This window comes from Tachypleus tridentatus, chromosome 3 (assembly GCF_004210375.1).
Source record: "Tachypleus tridentatus isolate NWPU-2018 chromosome 3, ASM421037v1, whole genome shotgun sequence".
Classification (NCBI taxonomy): domain Eukaryota; kingdom Metazoa; phylum Arthropoda; class Merostomata; order Xiphosura; family Limulidae; genus Tachypleus; species Tachypleus tridentatus.
Window position 1 is genome coordinate 82,335,821 of NC_134827.1, and position 27,338 is coordinate 82,363,158.

At 32.5% G+C, this 27,338-nt stretch overlaps 1 protein-coding gene across 8 annotated transcripts; it reads right to left on the bottom strand.

The window, feature by feature from the left end:
* LOC143247350 (uncharacterized) lies at positions 1-26,438 on the bottom strand. Of its 8 annotated transcripts, none has more exons than XM_076495264.1 (4): positions 26,215-26,429; positions 14,093-14,209; positions 6,619-7,010; positions 1-2,414 (listed from the first exon to the last, which is right to left on the bottom strand). In XM_076495264.1, the coding sequence occupies exons 3-4, from the start codon at positions 6,916-6,918 to the stop codon at positions 1,251-1,253; spliced, it is 1,464 nt and encodes a 487-aa protein (XP_076351379.1). In that variant the 5' UTR covers positions 6,919-7,010; positions 14,093-14,209; positions 26,215-26,429; the 3' UTR covers positions 1-1,250. The 8 variants fall into 8 exon arrangements, with proteins under 8 accessions (XP_076351379.1, XP_076351378.1, XP_076351381.1 ...); XM_076495263.1 differs by lacking the exon at positions 26,215-26,429 and adding an exon at positions 25,934-26,071; XM_076495266.1 differs by lacking the exon at positions 26,215-26,429 and adding an exon at positions 25,934-25,953 and having other exon boundaries at positions 14,093-14,225.
* Positions 26,439-27,338: the final 900 nt, after the last annotated feature.

A 27,338-nucleotide genomic window follows, 5' to 3' on the forward strand; every position in this document is an offset into this window, starting at 1 on the left:
TTACTCATAAACGAACTTTATTCGTAACTATTATTGTTTTGTTGATGTAATACACAACTCTTACATGCTGTAACCTTAAGGTTTATCGTGTTTTACACAAACTAAAACAAAACTTCTTGCATAACTTATTTACAAGTTATAACTAATTAATTGTTTTGTACTTTGTAACAAACTATTGAGAATTCCATAGTACATTCATCTTCAATAATTTGGTTTTGGATAAACTATGCATCAAAATGTTTTTTCCCTCTTATTTTTAGTAAGAAAAAGTCAGTATAAAACTATCACTTTTTTTCTTTTTGCCAAGGAATGTTAGCAAAACTAAGTTTGTTGAAAACATTTCACCAATAAAATTTGAACCTGAGGGTTTGAAACAAATGATACAAAACTCCAATGTATTAACAGTTAAATGTGCAAACTAGTACTAAGGCAACTCCTAAAACAAACTTCATTACCTTGTATGTACATGAAAATACAAACGGAGAAATTCAAAGTCTAATGTTTTTCCAAATAGTTGTACTGCCTTACTAAATTATAATTACTCACATTTCACACTAACATATTTTAACCAATGCATTAAAAGTCTTTGAGTTGAATAATAAGAATTTACTGAAATGTTCTTGTAGATGAAGGTAACACACTCGCATACATTACTGTGAATCAATATATTTTTTTACAGAAAACATTTAAAGATGTTTATTAAGATAACAAAAACAAGCACAAGTTTAGTAATTTAAAGTTTATAAGCATTGCCTTGTTAATGAAATACGTTATTAAAACCAGATCTATTCAAAGCAGCTTTTATCAGTTGGTTTAGTATTTTTAAATCAATTTCATGCAAAATAAAAATGACAAGAAATTTATTATGACATCTCTTGGAATAAAAAGTACAAGACTAAAATGTTTATACGTGTTTTGCATAAAGATGAAATGTAGATGGATTATGTGTACAGCATACTTAATAAAGAATTACCAACTAATATGACTACACAACTATATATATATATATGTATATACAACATTAATTTCCTTCTGGTCAAAATACAACAAACATTCAGGCAACATATGACTTAAATTAAAAATTAACAGAAAGAAAAAATAATAACTAAATTCAAGTTATAATCACATAAGTTTTTTTTTTTTAGATCAAAACTTTTCATTTACATCCTTGTAACTAAAATATGTCCAAAGTTTTTTTTCTGAAAGCATGCATCTCATTTGCTAAAACTTGTGTATGACATTTTTATGAATTATTCCTTAGGTTGTTCATTTGCTGGGTTAAAAGTATCTATATAAACATTTTCCCTTTTGTGCATTCTTCGAACATGTGATCGCAAATTGTCTCTACGCGCCGATCGGTATGTGCAGTAAGGACACAAATGTGGTTTCTCACCAGTGTGCATTCTACGATGTTGGATAATTTTTTTCAGCTGGATGCTAGCAAAATTACAGATGTCACATAAAAAATGTTTATCATTTCGGTGTTTCTTCATGTGTTTCTCCAAGTCTGCTTCTGTGGGACGGTCTTTGCCACAAATTTTGCAGCTGACTTTTATTGTGAAGTACTTATTTCCAGAGTTATGCACTTTCTGATGTTTTCTGAGAGCTTTATACACAGTGCAAGTGTAAGGACAAAGAGAGCACTTGTATTCCTCTGCATTGTGCTTGTATCGTAATGGAGGTGTCTCTGGTTTGTGTCGTTTCTTGCCACATGGATGGTAACCTTCTTGTAAAACATGTTTCTGCATATGTTTATCCAACTTATCTCGTCGCTGAGAGGAGTATGAGCAAGAAGGACAACTATATATTTGGCTGTTTGGTGAACTATCAACATCAATATTTTTAGATCTCTTGGATTTAGGTGTTTTCCCCTTGGAATGGTAACCTTTTATGTGTTTTTTCAGAGCAGCTCGACTCTTCATCATTGCACCGCATTCACCACAGTCATAACCAATGGAAGGTGTTTCCTCCATTTTAATATGCTCTGTATCTATAATCAGTCTAGAATCATCAAAACCTGCTCCATCCAGACTGACCCCAAAGCCATCAGGCATCATGTACCGACTGCTACCAAGGTGATCTTCAATGATAATTTCATTACCTACTGAAGAACCTACTACTACTTCACCTCCCTCAATTATATCCTCTTGTTTTATCATGCTATTAGGTACTAATATGATCTCACCATGAGAATTGTCCCCATCACCACCTACTTCAATGCTCTGCTCTACAACCATTTCATCCCCAACAGTTTCTTCCATAATCACTTGTTCATTTTTTGAATCTAGCACAACTTCTCCCATGCTGTGAGGTTTCATGGCAATATAACCTGGTTGATCTGAATCTGTACCATCCACAATAAGTGAATAGTCTTCTATCATTCTTCCGACTATCAGCTCATTTTCACAGTTTCCCTGAAGAAAGCAAAATTTGTGTATCAAAGTGTTTTATCAAGTGGAAAAATATATAAAAAGACAGACTTCAGACAATAATTTATAATCAAGTTACTTTTACTCTTACACTCTGTACATGAAAGTGTAACATACAGGTAACACAACTACACTTATCATGATGTTTATGCCTTTTACAAACTTGTAAAGAATATCAGTCACAGCACATTAGTATTAGTACTGTAAATTGTATTTTACATCAAGAAAAAGGTAATATGCATGTAAAAGTATTTTAATGCACAGTAAAAAATAAAATAATAAGCACAGCATTAGTTATTATTTCTTGAAAATTGCAGGCTAATCTGAAAAAAATACATTTGTTAAATACTACTGTATTGTAAACAGTACTTTACATCAAAAAGAAAAGACAAGCATGTTTAAAACATTTAACTTTAAAAGTAACTGTTGGATCTTGGAGGTTTGAGTGTATGATCAAAAAGAATCATTGGAAATATTTTTAGTTGACTGGACTATTACCATAAAAATTTTGAGGTCTTCTGAAATAAGCACAGCTGGAGTCTATGCAACTCATTTAAGGCCTCAGGCAATATCTGATTATTTCTAAGCTAATATAACATAAATGTAAACTACATGTCATAGTAAATCCAACTGTTTTGGCTTTTTCTAGACACTAAAAAGGTTTTAAGACTTTAAGAGATGTTTTTATCAAAATTAAGGTTGTTTGAAACACCTACAACTTTCATAACAGAAAATAAGTGAGAATGCAAGAGGTATGGCAGCATAAATAACTATTTCAAAATATTTTGAAAACAGGCATCCTTTTCACCAATGCTATATTTTATTAAAAGTATTATAAATAATTATAACTACCTAATTTTCATATCAAACAAATTATTAGAAATAAGATATAAGCTTTGAAGTCACTGGGTTACAACCAAATTAAGCTGATAATTTATGGAATATATTAATATTAACTTTGTTTGGCACATACAGATTAATTCAGGACTATGTGGTCAACACTAATTAATCCACAATACTATGTTACTATAGAGTCTTTTTCTTGAAAATTTGTTTACAGTGTTACATAGCTAAGTTTTAAGAAGTTAACTTGTTTCATACCATCATTTAATTTGTAAAAACTCCTTACAAGAAAAAAATGAATATTATTTTTGAAATGTGCATAGCTGAATTATGGAAGAAAATATATTATTAAAGTCAAAACAACTTTTACAGATTTGAAATTTACAGGCCTGTGTTATCACAACAGGTGTACATTTCTTTCCACATATGGCTAAATGATTGCCAAATCAAAATGTTTATCACAAACTATTCATCTGACACGTCTTTGATAAATCTATGATCAATGCATTATATTTTGAATTTAGAGGGCATTCCCAAGTAAAATGATTATTTTTGCACAGGTTCGTTAACTGCAAATTTTTACTACTTATGCACCCTAAAAACATTCAACTTTCCCTCACCATCATACCACTGCTATACACTCACTACCAATGAATACAAACAATATATGCAAAGTAAATTACAAAACATTAGGCATCATAGGTTTCACTTATAAAGAACTGGTTAACTAGGTCCTTAAGAGTTTTTCATTGTAGCTTGTGTCAAGTCTCAATAACTTAAGTATTTTCTACACAGAAGAAATTACAACACTGACATTTTAAACCATGTAATAAAGTTATTATCATCATTAAACTTGTGTCAAATCATCTTTTTTAAATTAAATTAATTATTTTGCAGTATTTCACTGAAATACTTATGGCGTATTACAAAAATTAATTAAATTAAAGGTTAGTATATACAGCATCATTTCACAAAATTCAAATGTAACTTCCTAGGATTTTACTATTTTCTCAATATTTTATATTTGCAACTTTCATTATAAAAGAAATTATATGATTAACCTACAATGTAGGAAAGTTATAGAACAAATATTTTTCAAGAACTATACCACAACATTAGCATGCAAAGTAATTTTTAAGCACTTTTCCATGAGCATATAAAACCTAGTTCACACCCTTATGACAAATTAAGTATGTAAATCAACATTTTTGTTTTTGAATGAAAAAGTTTTTATACAGATTTCTTATATTATTGGTAAGTCTTTATTGTTGTTTGATTTTATCTGATTGTGGAAGATTCCTCACAATAAAAACAGATAAGTAGTAGCCCATAAAATCCTACCAAAATTAACATACCTGTTTTTTTTCCACCCCTAATAGGTTTCACACCTTTAATGTTTTACACTATTTCTTTTGTGGAATACCACAAAGTTAAGATAATCTTGCTGAGAGTGACAACAGTGCTCTGTACATTAGCAACTTCCTATTCCATCTTGCTCTCTAATGACTAGGAAGTTAATTCTTTGTACAACTGATCTACTATAGCATCTAGATCTGATTGATCATACGTCTCTCCAAGAGAGAGATAAAGGGAACAAACAGTGATGATACGGATGGTTATAGCCTCCAAAGTTGAATTGAGTGGCACAGAGAGTAGGTGAGCACATTCTGGTCAACCAGCAGTTCCACCCCACCATGGATTCATCCATCACACAAGCACTCATTCCAATATATGAAAACTGCTGAAAAGTGACAGTATCAGCAAGCTTCAGGAAAGATTCCTGTATGGAGAAACTTTGATGAGAGTCAACCAAAGCCTTAATGTCATATAAATTAGAACAAACAAATTGACAGTTCCACTGTATCAAAGCAGCCACTTTTAGGTGAGTGGAAAACTCTTCTGTTTACAACCATGCCATTTTGCTTTACTGGAAGGTCTGCCAACCTCCAAGGATCCTGTCTTGGGTTGAGTGGGCAGATCTCCATCAGTCCAGCTCAAAGGAGATAACCACAAACTGTCAGTAGAAGTAACAGTGAAGTCAGAGATAGAAGCAAATATTTACTCATCAACTCATTTATTTCTGGAGGGTAAAATATTTTTCACATGGTGTGAAAAAGACTATGATGAAGGCACAGCAATATCTGTCTGCACACATGCTGCAACAGTGAAGCACAGTCCAGAGGCATATGTTTAAGATGCAGCAAAGCCCGAGAGTACAAAATGTTATTGACAGTTTTTAAGTGCTATACCTTTTTCTCCTCTACTTACTTAGAATAATAACAAAGGTAAGAGAAGTGAGAATTGTTAGTTAATACAGTGAGTCCAACTGACACCTGCAGGCATCATACGCTTTGCCACCACAACTGAAACAAATAAATCTCACCAGCAGAGAAACTAAGTGCAGATGGATAGAGTAGAAGAAGTTGAACAGGTTAAGGCAAGAGAAGGAAACAAACTTCAATTGAAAACCCATATAAACTATGATAAAGTGCCTCAGACAAAAGCAAAAGATGGAGAGGAAATACAGGAGGGTGGTGAGAAAAACAGACAAGAAAATGGGGAACTAGGGAGCAAAATAAAAGGCAAAGGGCCTTATCCTTAAGCACAGCAAATAGATACCAAAGAAAGGGAGTCTAGAAAGTAAAGAAAGAATGTCTACAAACTAGGACAAAAGTCAAGAACATGAGAGGAATGAGGCATCAAAGTGTAAGTTTGAAAAGGGAAACAGCATGAACCCTAAGAATTGGAATCATGGAGTAAAGAATGTGCAGTATTAACTGTATAACAATGACACTTTTTAAACTCCTTTCTGTGTATATTACTGAGGTACAATCAAAATTTAATTATACAACTATCATCCGTGTTTTTCAAGGTAATAACAATTATAACATGATAGTTAAAAGGTTAGTCAAAATGATTTACTAACAGTCTGTATATGAAAATAACTCTTTGCTTTAAGCTTAAGACAAAATTACAAACAGTATCCTTGACAAAATATTCATTCCATAAAAATTCTTCCAAAGCAAAGTCAGAAATAGTGTTAATAGTTCAACAGTTTATATCTTCAGAAACTTTTATCTTATAGTAAGATATTATCATAACAAATTTTTTCTCATATTCACAGGGTTTTGTAGGGATGTTTCTGTTAGATAGCTCCAGCCCCATTCTACATGCTCTACCTGAATCCTTAATCTAAATATTCCAAATTTTACAATAACCTTACAAGCTTATTAAAAAAAAACAATACCTTAAAATAGCAATCTTTAAAAATAAATGAACTCTAGCTGACAAGTCTCTGATTAATGTGGTACAGAAAAATTACTACACAAGAAGAGTTCCATAGTACCTGATGATCAAAGCTAGCATCCCCATCTCCAAGATCTATATGCATCACTTGGTAAGGTGAAACTTTATCAACTAACTCTTGACTTTCATCTGTACATACAGCTCCTGATATATCTGGCTCCACAAGTTCATCTCCTTCCATGATGATTTCATCAGGGCCTTGTGAGTAAACCACAGTGTTCATGCTGTCAATGTCTACAGATGTTACAACAGAATGAGGTATTGTCACAAATTCTCCTGAAGTATTAGTCCCAAAATCATGCACTTCCTCTATTATAGTTTTAACACAGCTGTGCTCCATCTCTGTAAACAACAGTTTACAATTCTGGAGGGTGTGCTCTACTCTGAATATCAATTGCAGTGTACCAACACACCATATTCACGCAATTTAACCTGAAATAAAAGAACAAATTATTAACATACATTTTTATAAGATATTTATTAATTGAAGTTAAAAAAGTAATACTTCAATATTTATCAGTTTGTATATGTGAAAACTGAAAGGGTCAACTTTTCATTATAACATCACAGTTCAAGATGTTAAACAGATGTTATGATTTTAAAATTGCACCATTACCTTTCAAAACAAATTCTTTCATACCTTTGTTCAAGTTACTTACTGAAATGTTTACTTCAAGAAAAGTTAGCCTGATATGCATGTTGTTCAATGTTTTACATTTGTAAATGAGTTTTCAACCATGTGATGCATTCTACAATTATGCAAAAAACTTAAGTTGATAGGAAAACTTGGAAATTTCAATTTGGAATGCACTTCAAAACAAAATTATATATTTATATAATAGAAATAAATAACACTGCAAAGTAAACACTAAGAGAAAATATTCGGTACACCCGTTTGATTGCAAGTTGAAATGGAAGTACATCATATCCTACAACATAGGACAAATATATCAAGCTTTCATATGAAGAATGTAACATATCATAATATTGAAGTCACTATGTGGAAAAAAAATCAATAATTCAAGAAATGAACTGAATCTATTGAAGATCATAACAAATAAGACTAAAAGAAAAAAAACAAAATAGTTATTACATGTACATAATTGAAAATACTCCATTCAATTTCCCAATTTCTTCAAGACAATATTAATAGGTAAAGTGTACTGCTATTCAAACATATGATTTTATGGTTAAAATACCAATGAAATTGACTCAAAATTATACAAGATTTACTGATTTTAAAGATATGCGTTACCTACAAAAAATCAATCATTTTTGCAAAATATTTATAAAAATGAAATATTGCTAAATTTGTTTTTAAAAAGATGAAATAATAACATACAATATAGATAGTTTTATTAATAACTACCATACAAATGAAAACTACAATCAATACCTACAGCAAACATTATTAACGTTTCCAAAATTTATGGTATATTTCTACAGTTACATATGTTGAAAGTCATTTTTGCATATTTCATAGTGTTTTAGATATCTAAAACATAATTTCAAATGCTAAAGATCTACTAAGTTTGAATAAATAAAAAACTTGTTTTGTAAAAATCATTAAAGTTACTGTTGAAAAATAAAGTCCACAAAGCAAGAATAGCAATTTCTGGATGACAGTTTTTCTAGGAACTAGTTTCAAAATAGCATGGCTTGAAAAATGACAGTGTTGCCATCCACATTTAATGTCATTATTCATATATATTTATACTCTGACAAAATACTCAGAACATTTTCTTAATTTGACAAAATTCACTGAATATTACACAGACAGAAAGTACATACTCTGTGAATGATGTGTCTTATAAAACAAAAGATATCTGATAAACATGCACTGATTTGTTACAGATAGAGTATCAATCATGTTAAGAAAATAAAAGGATCTGCCTGGTTTGAATGCATGCTGTAGTGTCCACTTACTAGATTACCATGATGCAATGAATATATATATATATTTCAAAGAAAAATCTCACCAAGATCAAGATGGAAGGCAAAATTTAAAATTTCAGGGGAACAGCCCTGTTCGTCTATCTTGGCTGTCCAATACACTAAACCATTTAAAGAAACAAAATAAAGCCAACTCTTATTTAAATATTTATTAAACCTTCTTTTAAATATACTGTTTATACCAGATCATAAAGCAATCCCTTATAGAAATCAAGTGTTGTCAGAAAATAAAATTCTCAGCTGAACAGGACTTTTATCCACCTAAATTTATATTTGTGCCTCATAGTCCTGCCACTCCCATCATAAAATTGAAAAAGAAAAAGATGTTCATTTACACTGCCAATTCCCTTAGCAATCTTAAATACCTCATGGCTTTCATTTGCCTCTAATTATTTATCTCAAGAGAAACCTTCAGACCTTAACAAGGCTCATGGTTATTTTTTTTTTTAGGAAGTCAGCTGTGCTTTCAAAACATGCATTTTTAATGGCCAGTGCAATGGCTCATTGTAAAATATACTCTACAGTGAAGGTTATCAGAAAATTACTGAATTAAGTAGTAGATGTTACATACGTTAAAAGGAAACTAAAAATTATCAACACATTTCATTCATTTTGTTATGAACTTGTACTCCAAAAAAATAAAAAAACACACAAGTTAAACCATTCTATTTTTTCAGAACACTTAAATAATTTTTATTTCATAAATAAACTTTAATTTCTCTCTAAAGCATGGTACAACAGTAACTTTTTGTTCTCCATTAAGGTAGTATCATTTTCTGATCAAAATAAATAATGAAAAAAACCTTTGCATCACTGTCAGTGTAATCTATTCTTGTTCCTATATAATCCATTACAATCTAGTTGACATGTATCTGTCAATAAAATGTTAAACACATCTGATGGAAAAATGAAAAAAAAAATTCCACAATTTACATTACCACTAGCTTTATAGTAATCATTTCTTTAGTATTCTGAAACAGCTGTTAATCAGTTTTTCATGAATTTTAATCTGCAGTAAGTAAAATCCTCAAATTAGCAACATGAGAAAACAAGCAAATAGCTCTAAAAAGGCTTAGGTGATGATGAGTTAAATTACATTTTGTATATACCACCACACTGTTGTTGTAAAAGGACTCTGTACTTATGAATAAGAGTTTACTTGTGACAGACCAGTGATGCAAAAAGATATTCAAAGACAACACAGCATAAAAGCTGCTTAAATTGCAAGAACCAAATGTTAATGATTTTAAAAAACAAAGCAACAAATACAGTAACTAATGACAAAGGGATAATAATAAATTACACTATCACAAAAACAGTGACATAATATTCTCTCAGGTGTGTTGAAAAGAGGATGTGAATCTGAAAACACTACTAGTGATCTATTAGAATAAACAACCTTTAACTGTTCTGCACGTTTCCTGCCAAATTTAAAATTTGTTGCCATAGCAATTAATACACAATTTGTTAATAGACCTCTAATAGTTTTTAGAATACTACTTCATAACTGGTCACTTATAGCTCGGTATTTTGCAATATTAATTGGACAAGCATGTAATTGCACTGGAAATGGGCTATAGCACAAAATTTATGGAAATTTCATTGCTTTGGACTTTCCAATTTTTAAAATTAAGACGTGTCTTTTAAAACATTAAAATATATATCATAAAAGGCCAAAAAATGCTTGAAAAGTAACAGTTTTTGTCACTAAAAGACCAATACTCTTACTGGAAATAACACATCTAACCTTTAGATTCTAAAGCCATTTTTGTCCCATCAAACAATTTATGTTTTTAATAACTGCTTATATAATGGAAATAAAGTTTTTGCACAAAAAATGGCTGTCAAACATATTAATCTAATTACTACAAAGCCATAACCAAGTGAGACCAGACTCCAAGTTTTATGCATGGAACTCCTATGCTGCATAAAGCACTTATAACACGTTTTAGCAAATCGCCTATAGTGTAGCAACATTTTTTCTACAGAAGTAATTTCTCTTTCATTCACAATTACTATATAGAATGTTTCTCAGGTGATCAGTGGAGAGCATGCTAACATTTTTACATGTTAATTTCACAAGTCATGAGAGCCTGAACTACCTACCTTTTAACCCTCTTTCTACAGATCTTTCTATGATCAGGGGTAAAAGGATGTCATCACATTTGTAGATTTACATTCAAAATTTTATTGAACTACTATTTTATGATGTAAGACAATACGTTTAGGATCAAATGGTAGATTATAATACCAATTTTTGTATTGTACAACAATTTTAATTTAAAACTAAATCATAACTATCAATTTTTTGTGACATGGTATGCTGAATGAAACTGGTTTAAATAAGATGTTTGCAATGCCCAAATACCATCTATAGTTTCTTACAAATTAAGACCTCAAATTACCATTATTCACCAGATAGAATGTAAAATAATAACCTCCTATCTTCCCTATTTGCGGAGATATTATTATAGATGACTCAAACACAGTGGAACCACCCACACCTTTCATTTTTGAAAATACTTAATTAGGTAGACCCATTTTGCTAAGTCATTACTTTATAATAAAATATTCAGAATTTCCCCCACGTGTTTTTGTTTTCCAGGTTCTTGAAGATGGAAAGTTCCCAAGATTATTTCATCTGATATTTTGAAAGGAGTAAATTAAATTATTGTTCAAAATATATTTTATACCAAAATACAGTTTAGGTACTAAGACTGATAAATTACAGTAGATTTCTGTGGCATTAATATAATATTTTACAATTTTATTTCAAAGTGCATGTGTAAAACCTAAAAAAAACTTTTTTTTTCACATCCTCCATGTGTAAAACTTGAAAAGGTTTAGAAAATTACTTCAAGCAGCAAACTACAAAGTTTGCAGTTCTTTATTTACTTTTCTGTATTTTAAGAAAAATAACTGGAACTTAAGAACTTATTTGTAATTAGTAACAACATATATACATACGTAATGCATTATGAACATCATGTGTCTGTATTTTTACAAAATATTGGGTCACTAGAACAAAGCCAAGACAGGTTACTTTGTAAAGGCCAATTTTATACTGTGGGTAAAGTAACATGTGCACTGCATCATTGCAACTTTTGTAATGTTTGTTAGAAGCAGCTGAAAAGTAAGCAGAATAAAAATAACAAATATATGCAGATATATAAATTTTGACAATTAAGCTACTCAGACTAAACATTTATGATTTTTCATTATAATTTGTAGTCATTCTAGACAAAAACTGTAATTTATATCTATTTACTTTTTTTTTAATAGCAGTTATGAAGTCAGTTGAATCAACAAAACCCATACAGATACAGTAGTTAAAATCACAGAAAAAATATAATTTTTCTAAACAAAAATACCTGATAACAATCTAAAGGTTATAAAGATTTCACATGTAAAATTTAACAATTTTTTGATGCATAAATTACTTTTAACCTTAAAATCAAAATTACTTTGCATGTTGGACAGCTAACAATCAAAATGAAAGAAATCCACAAGGAAAATGAACAGTTAAGAAATCTTAAACTTACTAAATAAAACTAATATCTTGTGTACTGCAAAATTTCATGAAGATATATATTATGTTAACAGTTGTGGTAAGAAAACACTAACAAACATGACATAGTTGCAAAGTTAGTCCCTGAAACAAAGCCTATAGCAAGAGAGTTAAACAAGGCACATTACAGCCGTGAACAATAAAACTGAAATCTATATTTATGCTTCTGATACAATCAATGCTACAACTCAAGTCATCAAAGAAACCATTCCTAGAAATGTAACAACTCCCGACTTACAATCTTGGAAACTTATTCCCAAACTTCATGAATTAGTAATTACCCCAAAATGACTCAGATCAGACTTCAATTGAACTAATAAAATTACACTTCAAATTATTCATTAATGCCATAAAAATAATCTTATTAAGAAACATATACATTTCTACAACAACATATTTGGAAAAATTTTTGCTTATCAATAAATAAATCCAAACCCAACTCTTCCAAATTCTGACAAATATTTTAATCTATCACAAACAAATCAAATACCATAATTAAATTCAATATAATAACAACAGTGTAACTACCAATAACAAATAGTCTGACCATTTTTTCAATATTGTGAAAATACCTTTCCAGCCCAAATCTTACCTTATTTTACAACATTTCAACAATGTAAACCAACATATTTCTCACCAAACTTTCCAGTTTCTATATCACAAATTTCTGGTTCTAACAATTTGTGTACACACCATCTCAATTTTAGGAAAGACCCAGGAGAGGACTGAATTAACAATTTAATTATAAAAAAACCTATCCAAAGATCACGACCCACTTAGTAGCAATTTATAATTTATCATTACTATCAGGATATTATCCATCTCTTTGGGAATCTGCTAGTGTTAAGTTAATCCATTGGATATCCAGCTTTCTTACTAACAAAACAGTTGAAGCTAAGACAAATAATGCAATCTCCAGGCCCTTCACATTCAAAGCCAGAGTCCCCACTAAGGTCAGTACCAAGTCCAATATTATACAACCACTTTGTCAATGATATCTTGTTACCTTTCTTGAACCATACAGTTTCATCTCAACATGCAGATGATACTGCTATCTGGAGTTTTTCTAATAACTTGTGTATTGTAACACTCAATGCAGTGTCAAATTGGTGCAACATATAGCATATAGCCCTCAACATATCCAAAATCTAAAATAAAGCTTTTTTTTAGGAAAATAAATAAAAGTAAAAAAAAGCTTTGTAATCTCCAGTCAAACCTTAACAGTTCAGACACTGAATATTCTGAAACTGATCAATGGGTGTGCTTTTTCTGGATCCAAACATTCCCCCCCCCCACCTCAAGGCAAAATTATTTTCATTGAATCTACAGATCCCTGCTGAGAAGGGCAATGTCTATTAATATTCTGTATTCAAAATTCATGTTATATTTTTATGTATTACTTCAGCCAAAGCTACATAATCTTTATGTCATCAAATTTTATAAACTGAAGCCCATTAAACATTACTATCTTTGCTAGTTATAGATCCATTCATCCTTTATCAAGAATTAATAAATCAATCATTTCATACCCTTATTATTTCTCTTATTTAAATAAAGTGTCAGCTCTGAACCAGATATTTTTGGTATAGTGTTGGTTCTTTCAGTCTTCACATCTGCTTTATCTTTGTTAACAGCCATCTTTTCTATTAAAGCCTTCTTCAGTTTCAGTATCAACCTATCTTTCAATGAATTTCATGTTTTCTTTCTCCAGCTCCCTGCTGTCTTGGTTTTCTCCTGGTATTTATTATGAGGTGTTAACTCTCATTGTTTACCTTATTCATCAACCATGCTTATGAATCAGTCTTTCATGTTTCAACAACATTATTTCCATATTATTTTGCCAGAACACTAAAAAATTTTAATTTCTTTGCAGCCTTGGTAGTTGTTCAACCTAAGTTTTCTTGAGTGGGAAGAAGAGAAATTACAATTTGACCTCCGAGGTTATCTATAAAGCCCCTTTTGGAACTATTAGCTTTCTAATTGATATACTTACCACGGAATTTTGGTTTGTTCTTTTGCTGTAGACTACCAGGTTACAATATTCTTGTGGTTTCTTGTGGTCAGCATGCAGGTTCATTGCTCATTAGCAGTCAAATGGAGGATACCATCACTGTAATATGTACAAACTACTTATATATACTCTAGCACAGTTGGCACACACAACACTGAGCTAAGGATTTGTTGCATGGAAATTAATAGTGGCAATATATTTGTAAACTGTACATGACTGACAACTTTTGTAAATTTAGGAAGGTCTATTTATGGTTTGTCACAAGTTCTGCTCATTTAACAAAATGTTAGATCAATTTATGTAGAGTCAAATTCTTAATAGCTTATATATATAAGTTCAGGGGCAACATGGCCACCTAGCAGTCATTTCTTTTATGGGCTTGCTGGCATTTCTGGGAGTCACTAGCTCCAGATCCCCTACTAATTGGGCCCTGCTTAAACTGTGTTTGTGTGACTGGTTGATTTGGTGTTTTATGACACAAATTAACTAGGCTATCTGCACCAAATATCCCGTGAAAAGTTAAAATTAAAGTGAAAGAAAATAAGTTAAAAAAAACATATGGCATTAAAACAAATTTTTACATCTAGTCTACAGCAGTAAGAAAAAAACTACAGTAATACAAATTGAAAAGGACTTCCTGTAGCATAACTATAATTATCATAACCCACCAGGAAGACTAACAGGTATCTTTAAAAACCACTGATAGTCACCTGGAGTTTGTCTTTCCAGTCCTGGTTCCTAGTTATTTGACATTATGGCTATTTTTAGAAAGTAATAAAAGTTTTAAAAGCCTTGTAGCAAAATTTTAATTATAACTCACCAAGATGACTAACAGGTAGTTCAAACAGCAGTGTTAGTCACCTAAATTTGGCCTTTACATTCCTGGTTTTGAGTAATTTGACATTACAGCCATTGTCTAATTTCTAATCAAACTAGATGTACTTTGATTCATAAAAGGGAATCACATCAAAAAAGGTCTAATATATAAATTAAAAACTTAAATAGCATTAAAAAGATTAATGGCCTTTAAAAAACTAAAACATTACCATCACCAAGAACACTAACATTACAGATAAACCTTGGGACAGAACATGTTTAAAACAGTGCCATTGTAGAGTCATAATGACAGCAAAACAGTTAAATGTGGCTTATTGTTACCCGAGTATTACACAGACAACACATTGGTGCATCAGCCCCAGAAAAAATAAAACAATGAGTTATAAAACTGTGACCAATATGTAGTCTAGTTAGAATAACTTCTTTCCGATCCTTATGGAAACAAGACGACCAAAGTCTAATAGAAGGTTTTATTTGGAAAAGCTTGTTTTCACGTTGCTCACTTCAAGTCAACTGCCAACTGACACAGAGCTGAGCCTAAAATACAGGACCACAATCCACGTATAAAAGAGGCACAGCAGTGATAGTGCCAGAGCAGATAGATTTAGCTGCAGGGTCAGTTAGCTCGTTCCTGTGAATACCAATGTGGCCCAGTATCCAGAAAAAACTGGATAGAAGTATATGTTAAAGAAAAATGGGCCAGTCAGTTTTGAATATCAGTGAGAACAGGATGTGAACTAACGTGAAGATTCCAAGGCCAGTTGAGAACCAAGCGAGTCAGTATAAATAGCACAGTTTGAGTACTGCTTAGCTTCTTTGTGATCCTAAGCAAGAGAAATGACATATAGTTCAGCAGTGAACACAGAAACTGTAGAAGGGATTCTGCATGCAACCACCAAACCACAACAAACCATGGCAGAGCCCACACAGTCATCTGATTCCAAACCATCTGTATAAACAGGAATGACGGATGGTTCGAAAGATCTTCAGCAAATAACAGACAATATTTTCATTCAGGAGTGTGTTTTATTCAGATGACTTAAAGACAGGTCACATTTGGGGACTGTAAGAGGCCATGGTGGAATAGGCTGACTGGTGGATACAGCAATGTTATCCAAGGACAGACCCAATTTTTCCAACTGAACCTGGATACAAAGGCCAAAAGGAGCAATTGCAGATTGTCTGTTCTGAAAACATATGACCCATCAAGGAAGGAAAACAATACCCCACATGGGATGCTTTGGTAAAAAACAAAGTTTCAAGGCAAACAGTAAAGAAGGTTTATGAGACTCATTGTATAAACTCTCAACTGAGAAAGTGTGGAAAGCCCCAGTGCAGAGCCAGAGTCCTTGATGATGAATGGGGTCCAGCATCTTTAAGGCCGAGATCCTGGCAGAGCCATAGACCAGTTATCCATAGTCTACTTTTGATTGAATGAGAGCACAAAATATCTTTAGCATAGAATATCGATCCCCTCCCCAAGTGGTGGAAGAGAGGTCATGGAGGATGTTCAGTGCTCTTGTGCATTTGACCTGTAGCTGCTTGATGGGTGGAATAAAGGTCAGCTTACAGTCAAAGATGAGCCCAAGAACTTTGTCTCAGGGTTCACAGGTAGTACAACTTCACCATTTCAGAGTTCAGGATCATGGTGAATACTGTGTTGACAGCAAAAGTGCATACCCTCTACAGAGCAACCCCTACTATTAATATCAGCACTTCCCCAGAGGGGATGATGCCCATTAAAGTCCCCCAGGATGAAACAGGGAGACTTCAACTGTTCAATGAGAGCATCAAGGTTTGATTCCTCCAGGTGACAGGTAGAGAGAACAAAATGAGATGGTATGACCCAAGGAAATGCGGATGGCTACGGCATCCAAGGGTGTGTTGAGTGACAAAGACAGGATGGACACATGCAGATCAACCAACATCGCCACCCCTCCATGCACTCGTCCATCACACAGCCTGTCATTTCCATACAAAGAAAACTGCTGAAAGGTAACTGTATCGACAGGTTTCAGAAATGTTTCTTGTAAGGAAAGACATTTAGAATGGTAGGAAGCAATCAGTATTTTGATGTCATCCAGATTAGAATGTAAACCTTGACAGTTCCTTTGTACCAGGGTAGCCATTTTCATTTAAGTATAGACACATTGAGTGGAGAACCCTTCTGTTTACAACCATGTCTTTTTCCTTACTCTCCTTATTTGAGAGAGGTCTATCGACCACCATGGATCCTGCCCTGAGTAAAATGAACAGGTCTTTGCTGTTCGAAAGGGATTCCAGATACTGAGGATGTGAAAAAATGATCGCTTTGCAACTTGGGGTGGGAGAAGAAGATGTACCCAAGGAAATGCCTGTACCTGGAACCAAAGGATGTGGATCTTGGGTTTTGGTGGAATGTATGTAAGGATCAAAGATAGGTGTTGAAGTTGAGTCATCAACTTTTTTAACCATGGAGGTCAAAAGACTTTTCATTTGTCTGGAAAATGATTCTTTTGGAGGTATAGAGGGATTTGCCTGCACTCCCACTGTAGTTGGGGAACAAAGTGGAGCAGCAAACATCTGAGATGAGGTGATGGACAGCAATTTTTAAGCCTCAGGATAAGTAATGTTATGAATCATTTTCAAATGCTGCACCTCTTTTTCTTCCAACCGTTTAAGGCAAAAATAAAAGTAGGACGGGTGAGAGCCACTATAATTGATGCAATGTGGGTCCAATTCACACTCATAGGCATCATGGTCCTTGCCACTGCAACAAGCACACATCAAGGAACCACGACATAATGTCCTCAAGTGACCAAACCATTGACACTGGAAACATTGGAGAGAGTTTGGAATGTATGGCTGTACTCTGCAATTAAGATAACCTGCCTTGATGGTGGCAGGTAAACGTGGTGACGTAAATGTGAGAATGAGGACATTGGTCAGCATCGTAATTCCATCTTTGCGAGTGGAGATATGCCTCACTGCAGAAACCCCTTGGGTGGAGAAACCAGCGAGGAACTCTGGCTCAGGGATGTTCTTCAAATACCTCTCAACAATAATTCCTCATGATGAATTAAAAGTAACATTAGGTGTAACCTCAATATGTGTATCCCCAATTGCCTTTAAATGCAAGAGGAGTTCACTGTGTTAAGATGTGGATGTTTCCACCAATATGTCACCAGATCAAAGCTTCTTTACTGACTTCGGAAAGCTAACAAGTCCCTCTAATCCCTTATGAATGTAAAAGGGAGACATTTGCTCTAAAGGTTTGTCTGAAAGTGAATGCAATATAAGAAAATGAGGTACAACAGGTGGTACAGATGGTGAGGATTGCTGCTCAGAATCTTCAAGACGTGGTCATTTACCTATACTGTTTTTTCACTATTTTATTAATATTTTTGGCTGGCGTATCCATAATAAAGAGAGGGAAATTTCCGTGCCCACTGACCCCACCCACCATGGAGTCCTACGAGGGGACACACTACAATGTCAAACAAAAACACTGCAGCAATGCCAGGGTTTCGTGAGCACTAAACACAAACACCAGCATCAGATATAATGTCTGCAACACCTGTTGAGAACATCCAGCTGAATGACCCAAGGGGGGCCACACCAAGATTGCCCTACTACAGGAATTCAAGGCCAAAGTAGTGTGTTAGGGTCGGATCCCTCAACCACCAGGATCCTCTCCTCCCTTCACAGGTTGCCACGCACAGCAAACACGTGGGTGGATGTTTAGATCCAAGAGGAGGTAAACTGAAAGAACAGAACCTTCCTTTGGAGGTCCCCTCACCTTGTACAGGAACCCACACTGAGGGGATCCCTCTAAAAGGTACAAATAATAGGGTCCAAGAAGGAGAGTAGTGAGTAAATGAGGCCCAACAGGAAATTAGGTATAGGGAAATGGGTAAGAACAAGCCTGGTAGAGGAAAAAAATAGCCAGAGCCAAAGAACGAAGAATGACTATCAGAGAGGAAGTACAAAATTGAGAACAAAATTATCCAAAATGATCTGTCAAATTGAGGGTAAATCCCACAGATTATATGGGGTTTAGGGTTTATTCCAGTAATAAAATACAGATTGGCCAAGAAAAAGGAAGTCTGCCACCAAGATCAAATCTCCCAGCAATGGGCTGAGAAGTGTATGGTTATTACCAAAAAAGCCCTAGCAAAAGAATCAAAAGGATGATTGGAGCAGGGAAAGACCATGAAATAGGCTGAATGGAACATTACAAAGTGAACCATAAGTACAAACAGGAATAAAAACATGCCCACATCCTACAAAGACCAAGAAGGTTGAATATGTCAAAGCAGAGTGAGCTCTTGTCCAGCATTCAACTGTCAAAAATACTGTCTTAATCAAAACATGCACCTCAATCAGTGAGATAATCATTGAAAAAGAGGTTTGATGGAAGTCTTTATCCCTAAGAGGAAAAGAAATTATCGTGCAGAGAGAGAACAAGCATAAAACCTAGTAACTAGATATGGTATAGCTCAAGGCAAAGACAATAGGCTGAAGCAGGCTTAATGACCCACACTACACTAATGGTGTCTTCACCATATTGGTACTCCTTATTTTCATTCCAACAACTGAGTTCCAATCTATGAGGGTTCTCCATCCTAGGAGCTTGGAACTAGTAAGTGGTAATGATCTCTTGTGCTTCAAAATACCCCAATGTACAAAAAACAGATTACACAAAAGAAAAGACTTACATCCCAAGACTAGTCCCTCACCAAACTGTAAAAAAAAAAGGGGGTAGAAGAAGAAACATTCAAGGACAGTCTATCAGTCAAAAGAAATTGGCTCTAGCCTTGTGTCACGAATATGGTAAGCAAAGGCCCTCACAATACCAACAAATACATGATGGGCCCAATACCAAGTCAAAAGAAAAAGCAAGAAATGGGAAGATGCAACAAAGATGAACAGGACAAAGAAAATAAGGGAGGACACACTAAGAGAGATGCACAAGAAAATATCTGGATACATCGACCATGGTCAATGCATATAAGGTGAGATGGCCATAAAAGGGACCTGGAGAAAAGAAAAAGACAAAAAGGGAGTAAGGAAAGAGACTAATGCAGAGCAGTGGAAAATGACTATTCACAGGAAGTGAAACCAACAGCAGAAGATAAAGATAGCTGTGGAAACATACAAGTGAAATATCCACTGGCAAGAGGCATTGCAAACAAGACATCTTGTAGAGGAAAGTGGGAAAAAAAGGAGGGAAGGTCTGTAATCCTAAATGATAAGATTGGAAGGAGACTGACTGAGATGAAGAATAAAAGTAAAAGGTAAAACTGAGGAGGAAGAAAAAACCAAGGAAGATAAAAAACTATATAACAGAAGAACAGGTCACAAGGAGGAAGAAACACCACTGAAGAAATCTGGGTAACAAAAAGAAGAATAAAGACAAATAACAAGTACACAAGAATGAAGAGATACTGTAATGAACAATATAGACATGCCCAATGATACCTGACAGCAAGGGAACCAAGTACAGAGGGATAGAGCAAAAAGATGTGCAAGAGACCAAACAAAGAAGAAAATGAATGTCTACAGAAGCTACCAGCAATATTAAGAATTACCTCAGACAGAGGAAATACAGAAGGGTAGAGAGAAAAAGACAAAATGTGTAAACATGAAGAACCAGAAAGTGAAATAAAAAGTAAAGAACTCGATCCCAAAGATGGTCACATGGATACCAACAATGGGGAATTGGGAAAATGACAGGAAAAAATGTATACAACTCAAAAGGAGTCACAAATGTGAGGGAGGACAAGACATCTATGTGTGAGTAAGGAGTTATTACATAAAAGAAACATAAAACAAGAAAAAAAGGCAAGATATGCCCAAGAGTCATATATCAGAAAGTAAGATAAAAACTCAGAAAACAAACCTTAACATTTCAAAATCAACATGTATCTTCATTTTGTAATTACAAAACAGCTATTCTTTTAATAACTTTGTAATATTTTTATAAACTATTTTTTCAGAAGTTTCCTTAAAACCTGCTCAAACTTAAATCCTATTTTTGTAATTATAGTAATATAAACATGTACATACACTTCGATATTACTTTCACACTCAAAATGATAAACATTAATGGAACAGAATGTTTTACAGGTTAGTCATTGATTTAAGATACTGAATATCTCTCAACTTAGTTTAACTGCAAAAATTTAGTTATTACACAAACTTATGATTTACCAAGTCCAGGATTTTAAATAATTTATGCAATAACTGCAAAAAAAACTACAATATTTCTTGTCATAACATACATTACATATGACATATTTAAAATCTTGGCCAAAAACATTTTTCTTCATGTTAATTTGTTACAATATTGTTTAAAATCAAACTGTATGAGACACTGTGACAATCATGCCGATCAAACTTAACAATGAATGTGTTCATTAAACACAGAATGCAGTAAATAAAGACAAACATGAGTGCACTGCAGTAAATTTTCATTATTGGAAAGTCTGAATCATTAACTTTTCCCCATTCTTTGAAGCAGTTACTGCTTATGTAGATGAGGGTATATACAGGTGTGGATTTGGCATATCTGCATTTTTAGAAAGCATATAAGAAGGTGTCACATAAAAGTTTTGTTAAAGTTGGGTTCAGCCAAACTGGTTTAATGCCACATGTCGAGTGCCTTAAGCCTAAGTGTTGGGACCTTTATTCTTTTTTATTTACATCAGTGTCATGATGGGTCACAAGTCAAAGGCCATACATGATTTTTGTTGACCTACATTCAAAATTTTACTGAACTACTATTTTATGAATTGACATCAACAAGTTTGGAATAGTTTGAATTATAAACTATAATTTGAATATTATATACTTGTTAACTTCTTAATTTAAAAGTAAATATTAAAAGAACATACCTAAATATAGATTTGAGTCGTAGTGTGTTGAATGCAATACCATTTAAAATTATACATAGTGTTGTTAAAATACTAAATCTATAATTTCATACAAATTAGGAACTCAAATTATTAATATTATCAAATCAGAATATAAAATAAGAACCTTGTATTCTTATTTTGCTGAGATATAGCTTATATACTAAATTGAACACAGTGGCCCCATTCACCTCTTTCCATTTTTGGAACTAGTCCCTTATATGCACTTCAATATATTCCAGTAATAATCGGTCGACAGCTTAGTGTTTCCCTAGTGGTTTTCTCAGCCATTTTAATCTGTGAATAAGCTTCCATGTTCTTTCATACCAAGATTGAAAGAAGGTAGGTTGTGTCTTTAGTCTGCTTAAGTTTAATATTTTTTTTAAATCTAAATACATCTTAGTTACTAAACTTAATAAATTATTGTGGAATTTATGGTATTAATAAAGTTACTTATAAACAAACTCATGTATTTTCTTTATACTATCTATCTGGGATCTATCACTTGACCAATGTCAGAACCATCATAAAAAAAATTAGAAAATACATATAAATTTCTTTTTTTGTGCTAGAGTAACTATATATTATAACTTGAAAATAGAAATATTTAGTCAAAATATCTTAAATCTCATAAAGCTATATATTTATTATTTTATTATATCGACCTTCCAGTCATGCCTAAACATAACTTGCATTGACATGTACTCCAATATATAAAACTGATCTGTAATCTTCCCTGTCTGGGCTGTATTTTAGTATAGTAGTATTTTGTAATTACAGTCACATACCATTTATTATACATTATATATATATGTGGATTATTACTATTTAAAAATAAATGACAAAACTTATCTTTCTTAAAATGAAGAACAATAAATTAAGAAGTAAAGCAAAGAACTATCTCTTCTGGATACAACCTTTGTATTCGGTTGCTGCTAAACATAGGTTGCTAAGCCTTTTAAAATTTTGCATGTGGAAGATACCAAACAATTTTTTTATAGATTGTACACATATATATACAGTTGAATAACCATAAAACCATAAATAACTAAACTGATACCATGAAATTCAACTATAATTTATTATGCTTAATAACTAAGGTGTATTTCAATATAAAAATATGAACCTTCAAGCAGACTAAAGACACAATCTACCTTCTTGTAGTCTTGATTTAAAAGATCATGGTAGCCTTTTCACTGATTTAAATGGCTGAAAAAAACTATTATGGGAATATTCTAAGTTGCCATTTGGTTATTCACATTGCAGATATTGAAGTGTACACAATGGAGCATTTTCAAAAATAGAGGTAAACTAGGCCACTGTGTTTGGTTCAGTACTTAAACTGTGACTCAGCAAAAGAAAACATTAAGAGGTTCTTATTTTATATTCTAGCTTGTAAATATTATTCATGAGTTGCTAATTTGTACAAAACTATAGACTTAGTATTTTGATATTACATTTAATTTTAAATAGTGCTGCATTAAACATACCATGCAACTCACTAAAATCTATATTTAGGTGTGTTATTTTAATATTTATTTTTAAATCAAAAATTAACTTGTATACAATATTAAAGTCTGAATTAGAATATACAATTTGATTCCAAACTTATTGACATAAATTCAAAAAATAGTAGTCAAATAAAATTTTGAATGCAAGTCAACAAATACAATCACATGGCCTTTGACCAATGACCCATCACAAAATGTTTATATGAAAAATATCAGCATAATTGTGATAAACATCACCATTTTATGTTGACAAGTATCTGAACATCATTAAAAATAACCTAACTTCACAGAACACCTTCAGATTAAAAACAAGACATTTATGTTTTATCATGCTAATTCTGTGAAAAACACTATTTAGGTAGAACTGAAAGTGTTTACACAAGGTTTCTCTGCACATAAAAAATAAATTAAATATGGAAGCACAAACAATGCATTTTTCTTCACACGAGATTGAATGGAAATAAATAAGTTTTATACAAAATGGATAACTACACATACAAAAATAGTTGCTTAATCAAAAGACTAATTTCAACACATCCTAAAGCAACTTTAAACAGTTTCTTAATCTCCTGTGTTCCAAGTGAACTCAAAGTTTTGGGCTTATGCAGAAGTTGACCAGATTTTCTCTCAGAAGACAATGAAGTTAGACTTCTGACATTTTGAATCATTTATTGCATTTTTTTCACTAACCATACTACTATTCTAATCATGAGACTGAACTACATATATTATTAGTCAAATTTACGGAAGTGTTTGGGTTTGTGATGATACAAAAACCGTAAGACCAATACAGTAGTATACTATATACATGTACTGTAATACTTCATTTTAGAGAGAATGTCTCCTCCTAACTAAATTGACAATTATGGATATGACTGAGACTGTTAAGGTTAAGGAACACAAATATAAATTTTGGTTGGGCAGGAATATCTTCAGCTAACTCACTCTTATTTTTCTAATAATGCAATTGGCTTTAGGAATGATTTGCCTTTGTATGTGTAAGTGCAGGAAATGTAAGCTACTTCAAGTGAAAGTTGGGAAATGTTTAACTTATAAGAACTAGTTTCGAATACTTACTTCTTTCAGTTTAATTTAACGGAAAGGACAGCTTGAAGGGATGAACAGTTTCTTTGTCTTTAAATTCTATTTTCAGATGGTTGGATAGTAGAACACTATATTTTATTAATGCAAACAGTCACTTTGGATCTTTGATACTAGTAAAGTGCTTTAGGAGTCAATGCTTGGATTTCCATCTTTCCTTATCTGCACTGATGAAACTGATAGGGGCATTATTATTATTAATATTATTATAAGTTGTTGATAACAGTCTCTTGAATACTTCTAGTAGTACTAAAACTGTCGAGGTATTACTGAATGATTTGAAGCCACTGGTAAGTTGAACAAATATATCATAAATGACCTTTAATTATTATGTGAGATAATGCTGTAGGCTATCATCCTTTGAATGAAATGGCTAACAAAGATGGGAACCCACTCAGTAGTACTACCAAAGAAAGGGAACACAGAGATGATAATTAAAATATGGCCACTTTCAAATCTATTTTAGGATCCTCCAAATTTTAATGTCTGTATTTCCCCTATTCCATACTTTACCAATCAACTTTTGAGAAGGAATTTACCAAAAACTCTTTGAAATTTTAATTATACAACATCAATAAGTGCCCTCATCAAATTAAATTATAATCATGTAAATATGTTTTATATAGATGTCCCAAGAATTTAGCAGCAAGAAAGTAAAAAGAAAATTAAGTGAAGCTAAAAACAACAGCAACTGAAAGGTCTAATATTACTGTATATTTAAGTGTACCACTGTTACGAAATCTAACCCTCCATGATAACTGTTTCCAAGATAATTGTACTTTTATACTCGTGTATTTATACTTCAGAAGTGTACGTTATTAAAAGAAAGTACTTTAAAACTTATCTCGAGTTAAATAGCTAACTGTTCAGTTATCAATTCCAATAACACCTAACGATTAATCAAAACAATTATCACACGAGTTTTGTAAGTTCCAAGTATTTAATAGACCAATAGGCTTACTTAAGCCTACAGTTAGGGCTAAACTAGTTTTCAGCCATTTTCTAGACAAGCAAGTGAACTACAAATATAATAATCTATGAGAATTAGGGCTAATTTAGGCTTAAGTTCTTAGCAGACGACGGTGGTCTTTATAAATTGTTAAAATTCATACTGTTAAAATTTAACGTAATAATAAATTAGAAGAGTGCCGAAAATTCATAATCAGAAATTTTAACAATTAACAGGAGAACTATTCTTTTTAATTCAATATGGCGTCCTTATCGCGGTATCGACGACTCCAGAAAACGACGGTTTCTCAAGCGTACCTTAAACGTTACGAAGAAAAGTTTTGCAATGGCGGTCACTCGACTACGATACTTTTACGTTTGAGACTTTCCTAATTCATCGTATTTCGTAAGCCTAATTTTAGGCTTAAAATTACAGAGTAAACCATAACACTACCGAAGATACACTCACTTTAAATAAAAATAAATAGTATAAAAAATTAAAATGAAAGTTTATTATTTTCTAAATTACTTACTGTAGTGTTCTTAAAAGCTGACGAAATACCAATCCCTCGCTGAGCAATGACAGTAATACGTCAGAATAAAAGGACGCAGTAACCCTGGCATCTGCGCAATAATAATGCGCCATCTTGCAAAAAACAATATGCCCTTTTTAAATAGGCATGGAAAGTTAACGAAGTAAACATTATATTTTCCCTACTTTTAACGACAAAAGGACAAGATAAATCCTAATACCATAATATATATATACCTAAAATTTATACTAAGCTTATGTTTATGTCAAAAACAGACTTACCTATAAATATTCAGTCGAGTTACAATATGAGTAATAAAGCTGACGAAAAACACAACATACAGTTTAACACTTTTACACTTAGGACTAAATAATTTTCCCGCCTATGAAAGATATTCTGAACATCTTCTGCTCCTTTTGATACACCATCTAGTGATATAATGTAAAAGTTAAAATCGAGTTAGCCTCTCAGCCCTCGTGAGTATATATCTACACAATTAGCAACAACCCTAATATGTAAGTCTCAACTAAAAAGTAACAAATTTTTATTAACATGATGTCAAAAACCAATACTGAGAAACTACAATCTGCATTTAATAATCAACTGGGTATAAGATATCCTGATATAAGTATAGTAGAAAAAATAACATCAAATTAACCATCTGAGAGTGCAAACCGGAAAAGTAAACATTTATTAAATTTTTAATAATATAGTTCAGTATAATTTAAATAGTTCAATATAATATCTTAGGTGATGAATTATTGAAACAACACTTAGTTTACGTGATAGTTAATGAAGGATTATTTAAAAGTGAGTAGAGGCAAACTGTGTTAAAAAGAGCAATTTCATCAGATACATAAAAGTAATTTTGTTAACTTGTACAAACTGGAAAGTACACTTTATTGCAAAGAAAATTCATGATTGTGAACGATAGTATAATAGCTAGACCCGTACGCAGAATGTTTGAAACTGGGATTCTGACTTTGAGATAAAAAGTCAAAACATATTGCACGAAGCACTATCAGCATGCTATGCAATGAGGGTGTAGGGGCATATAACTATTTCATGTTATAAAATGCTAAGGTTTCATGGGAATAATATAGACTATTTGAAAAAGGTGAAATACAATAAGCAGCTGCGTTATAACTATATGAGTATAATTTTACATCACACAGAGGGTTTGACTGAGCCTCTTTGAACCCCCTGCTCTGCGTTTTTTACTTGTATAAGGTGTTCCATGGGCATAATATGATTGGTGTACAAGTAGAACCCTATACATTAACTACATTACATCCATGAAACACCTTTTCCTGAGCTATATATTAACTACAACGATACATTGGAATAAAACGTCCATCATGTTTTAACTGCTACAATAAAGAACAGTATGGCAACAACAGTATTG

Coding starts and splice junctions, on each gene's coding strand:
- LOC143247350 (XM_076495270.1), bottom strand. CDS start 6,918: ATGGAGCACAGCTGTGTTAAAACTATAATAGAGGAAGTGCATGATTTT. Junction 2,415..6,618: donor ATGCTAGCTTTGATCATCAG/GTACTATGGAAC, acceptor TGCTTTCTTCAG/GGAAACTGTGAAAATGAGCT.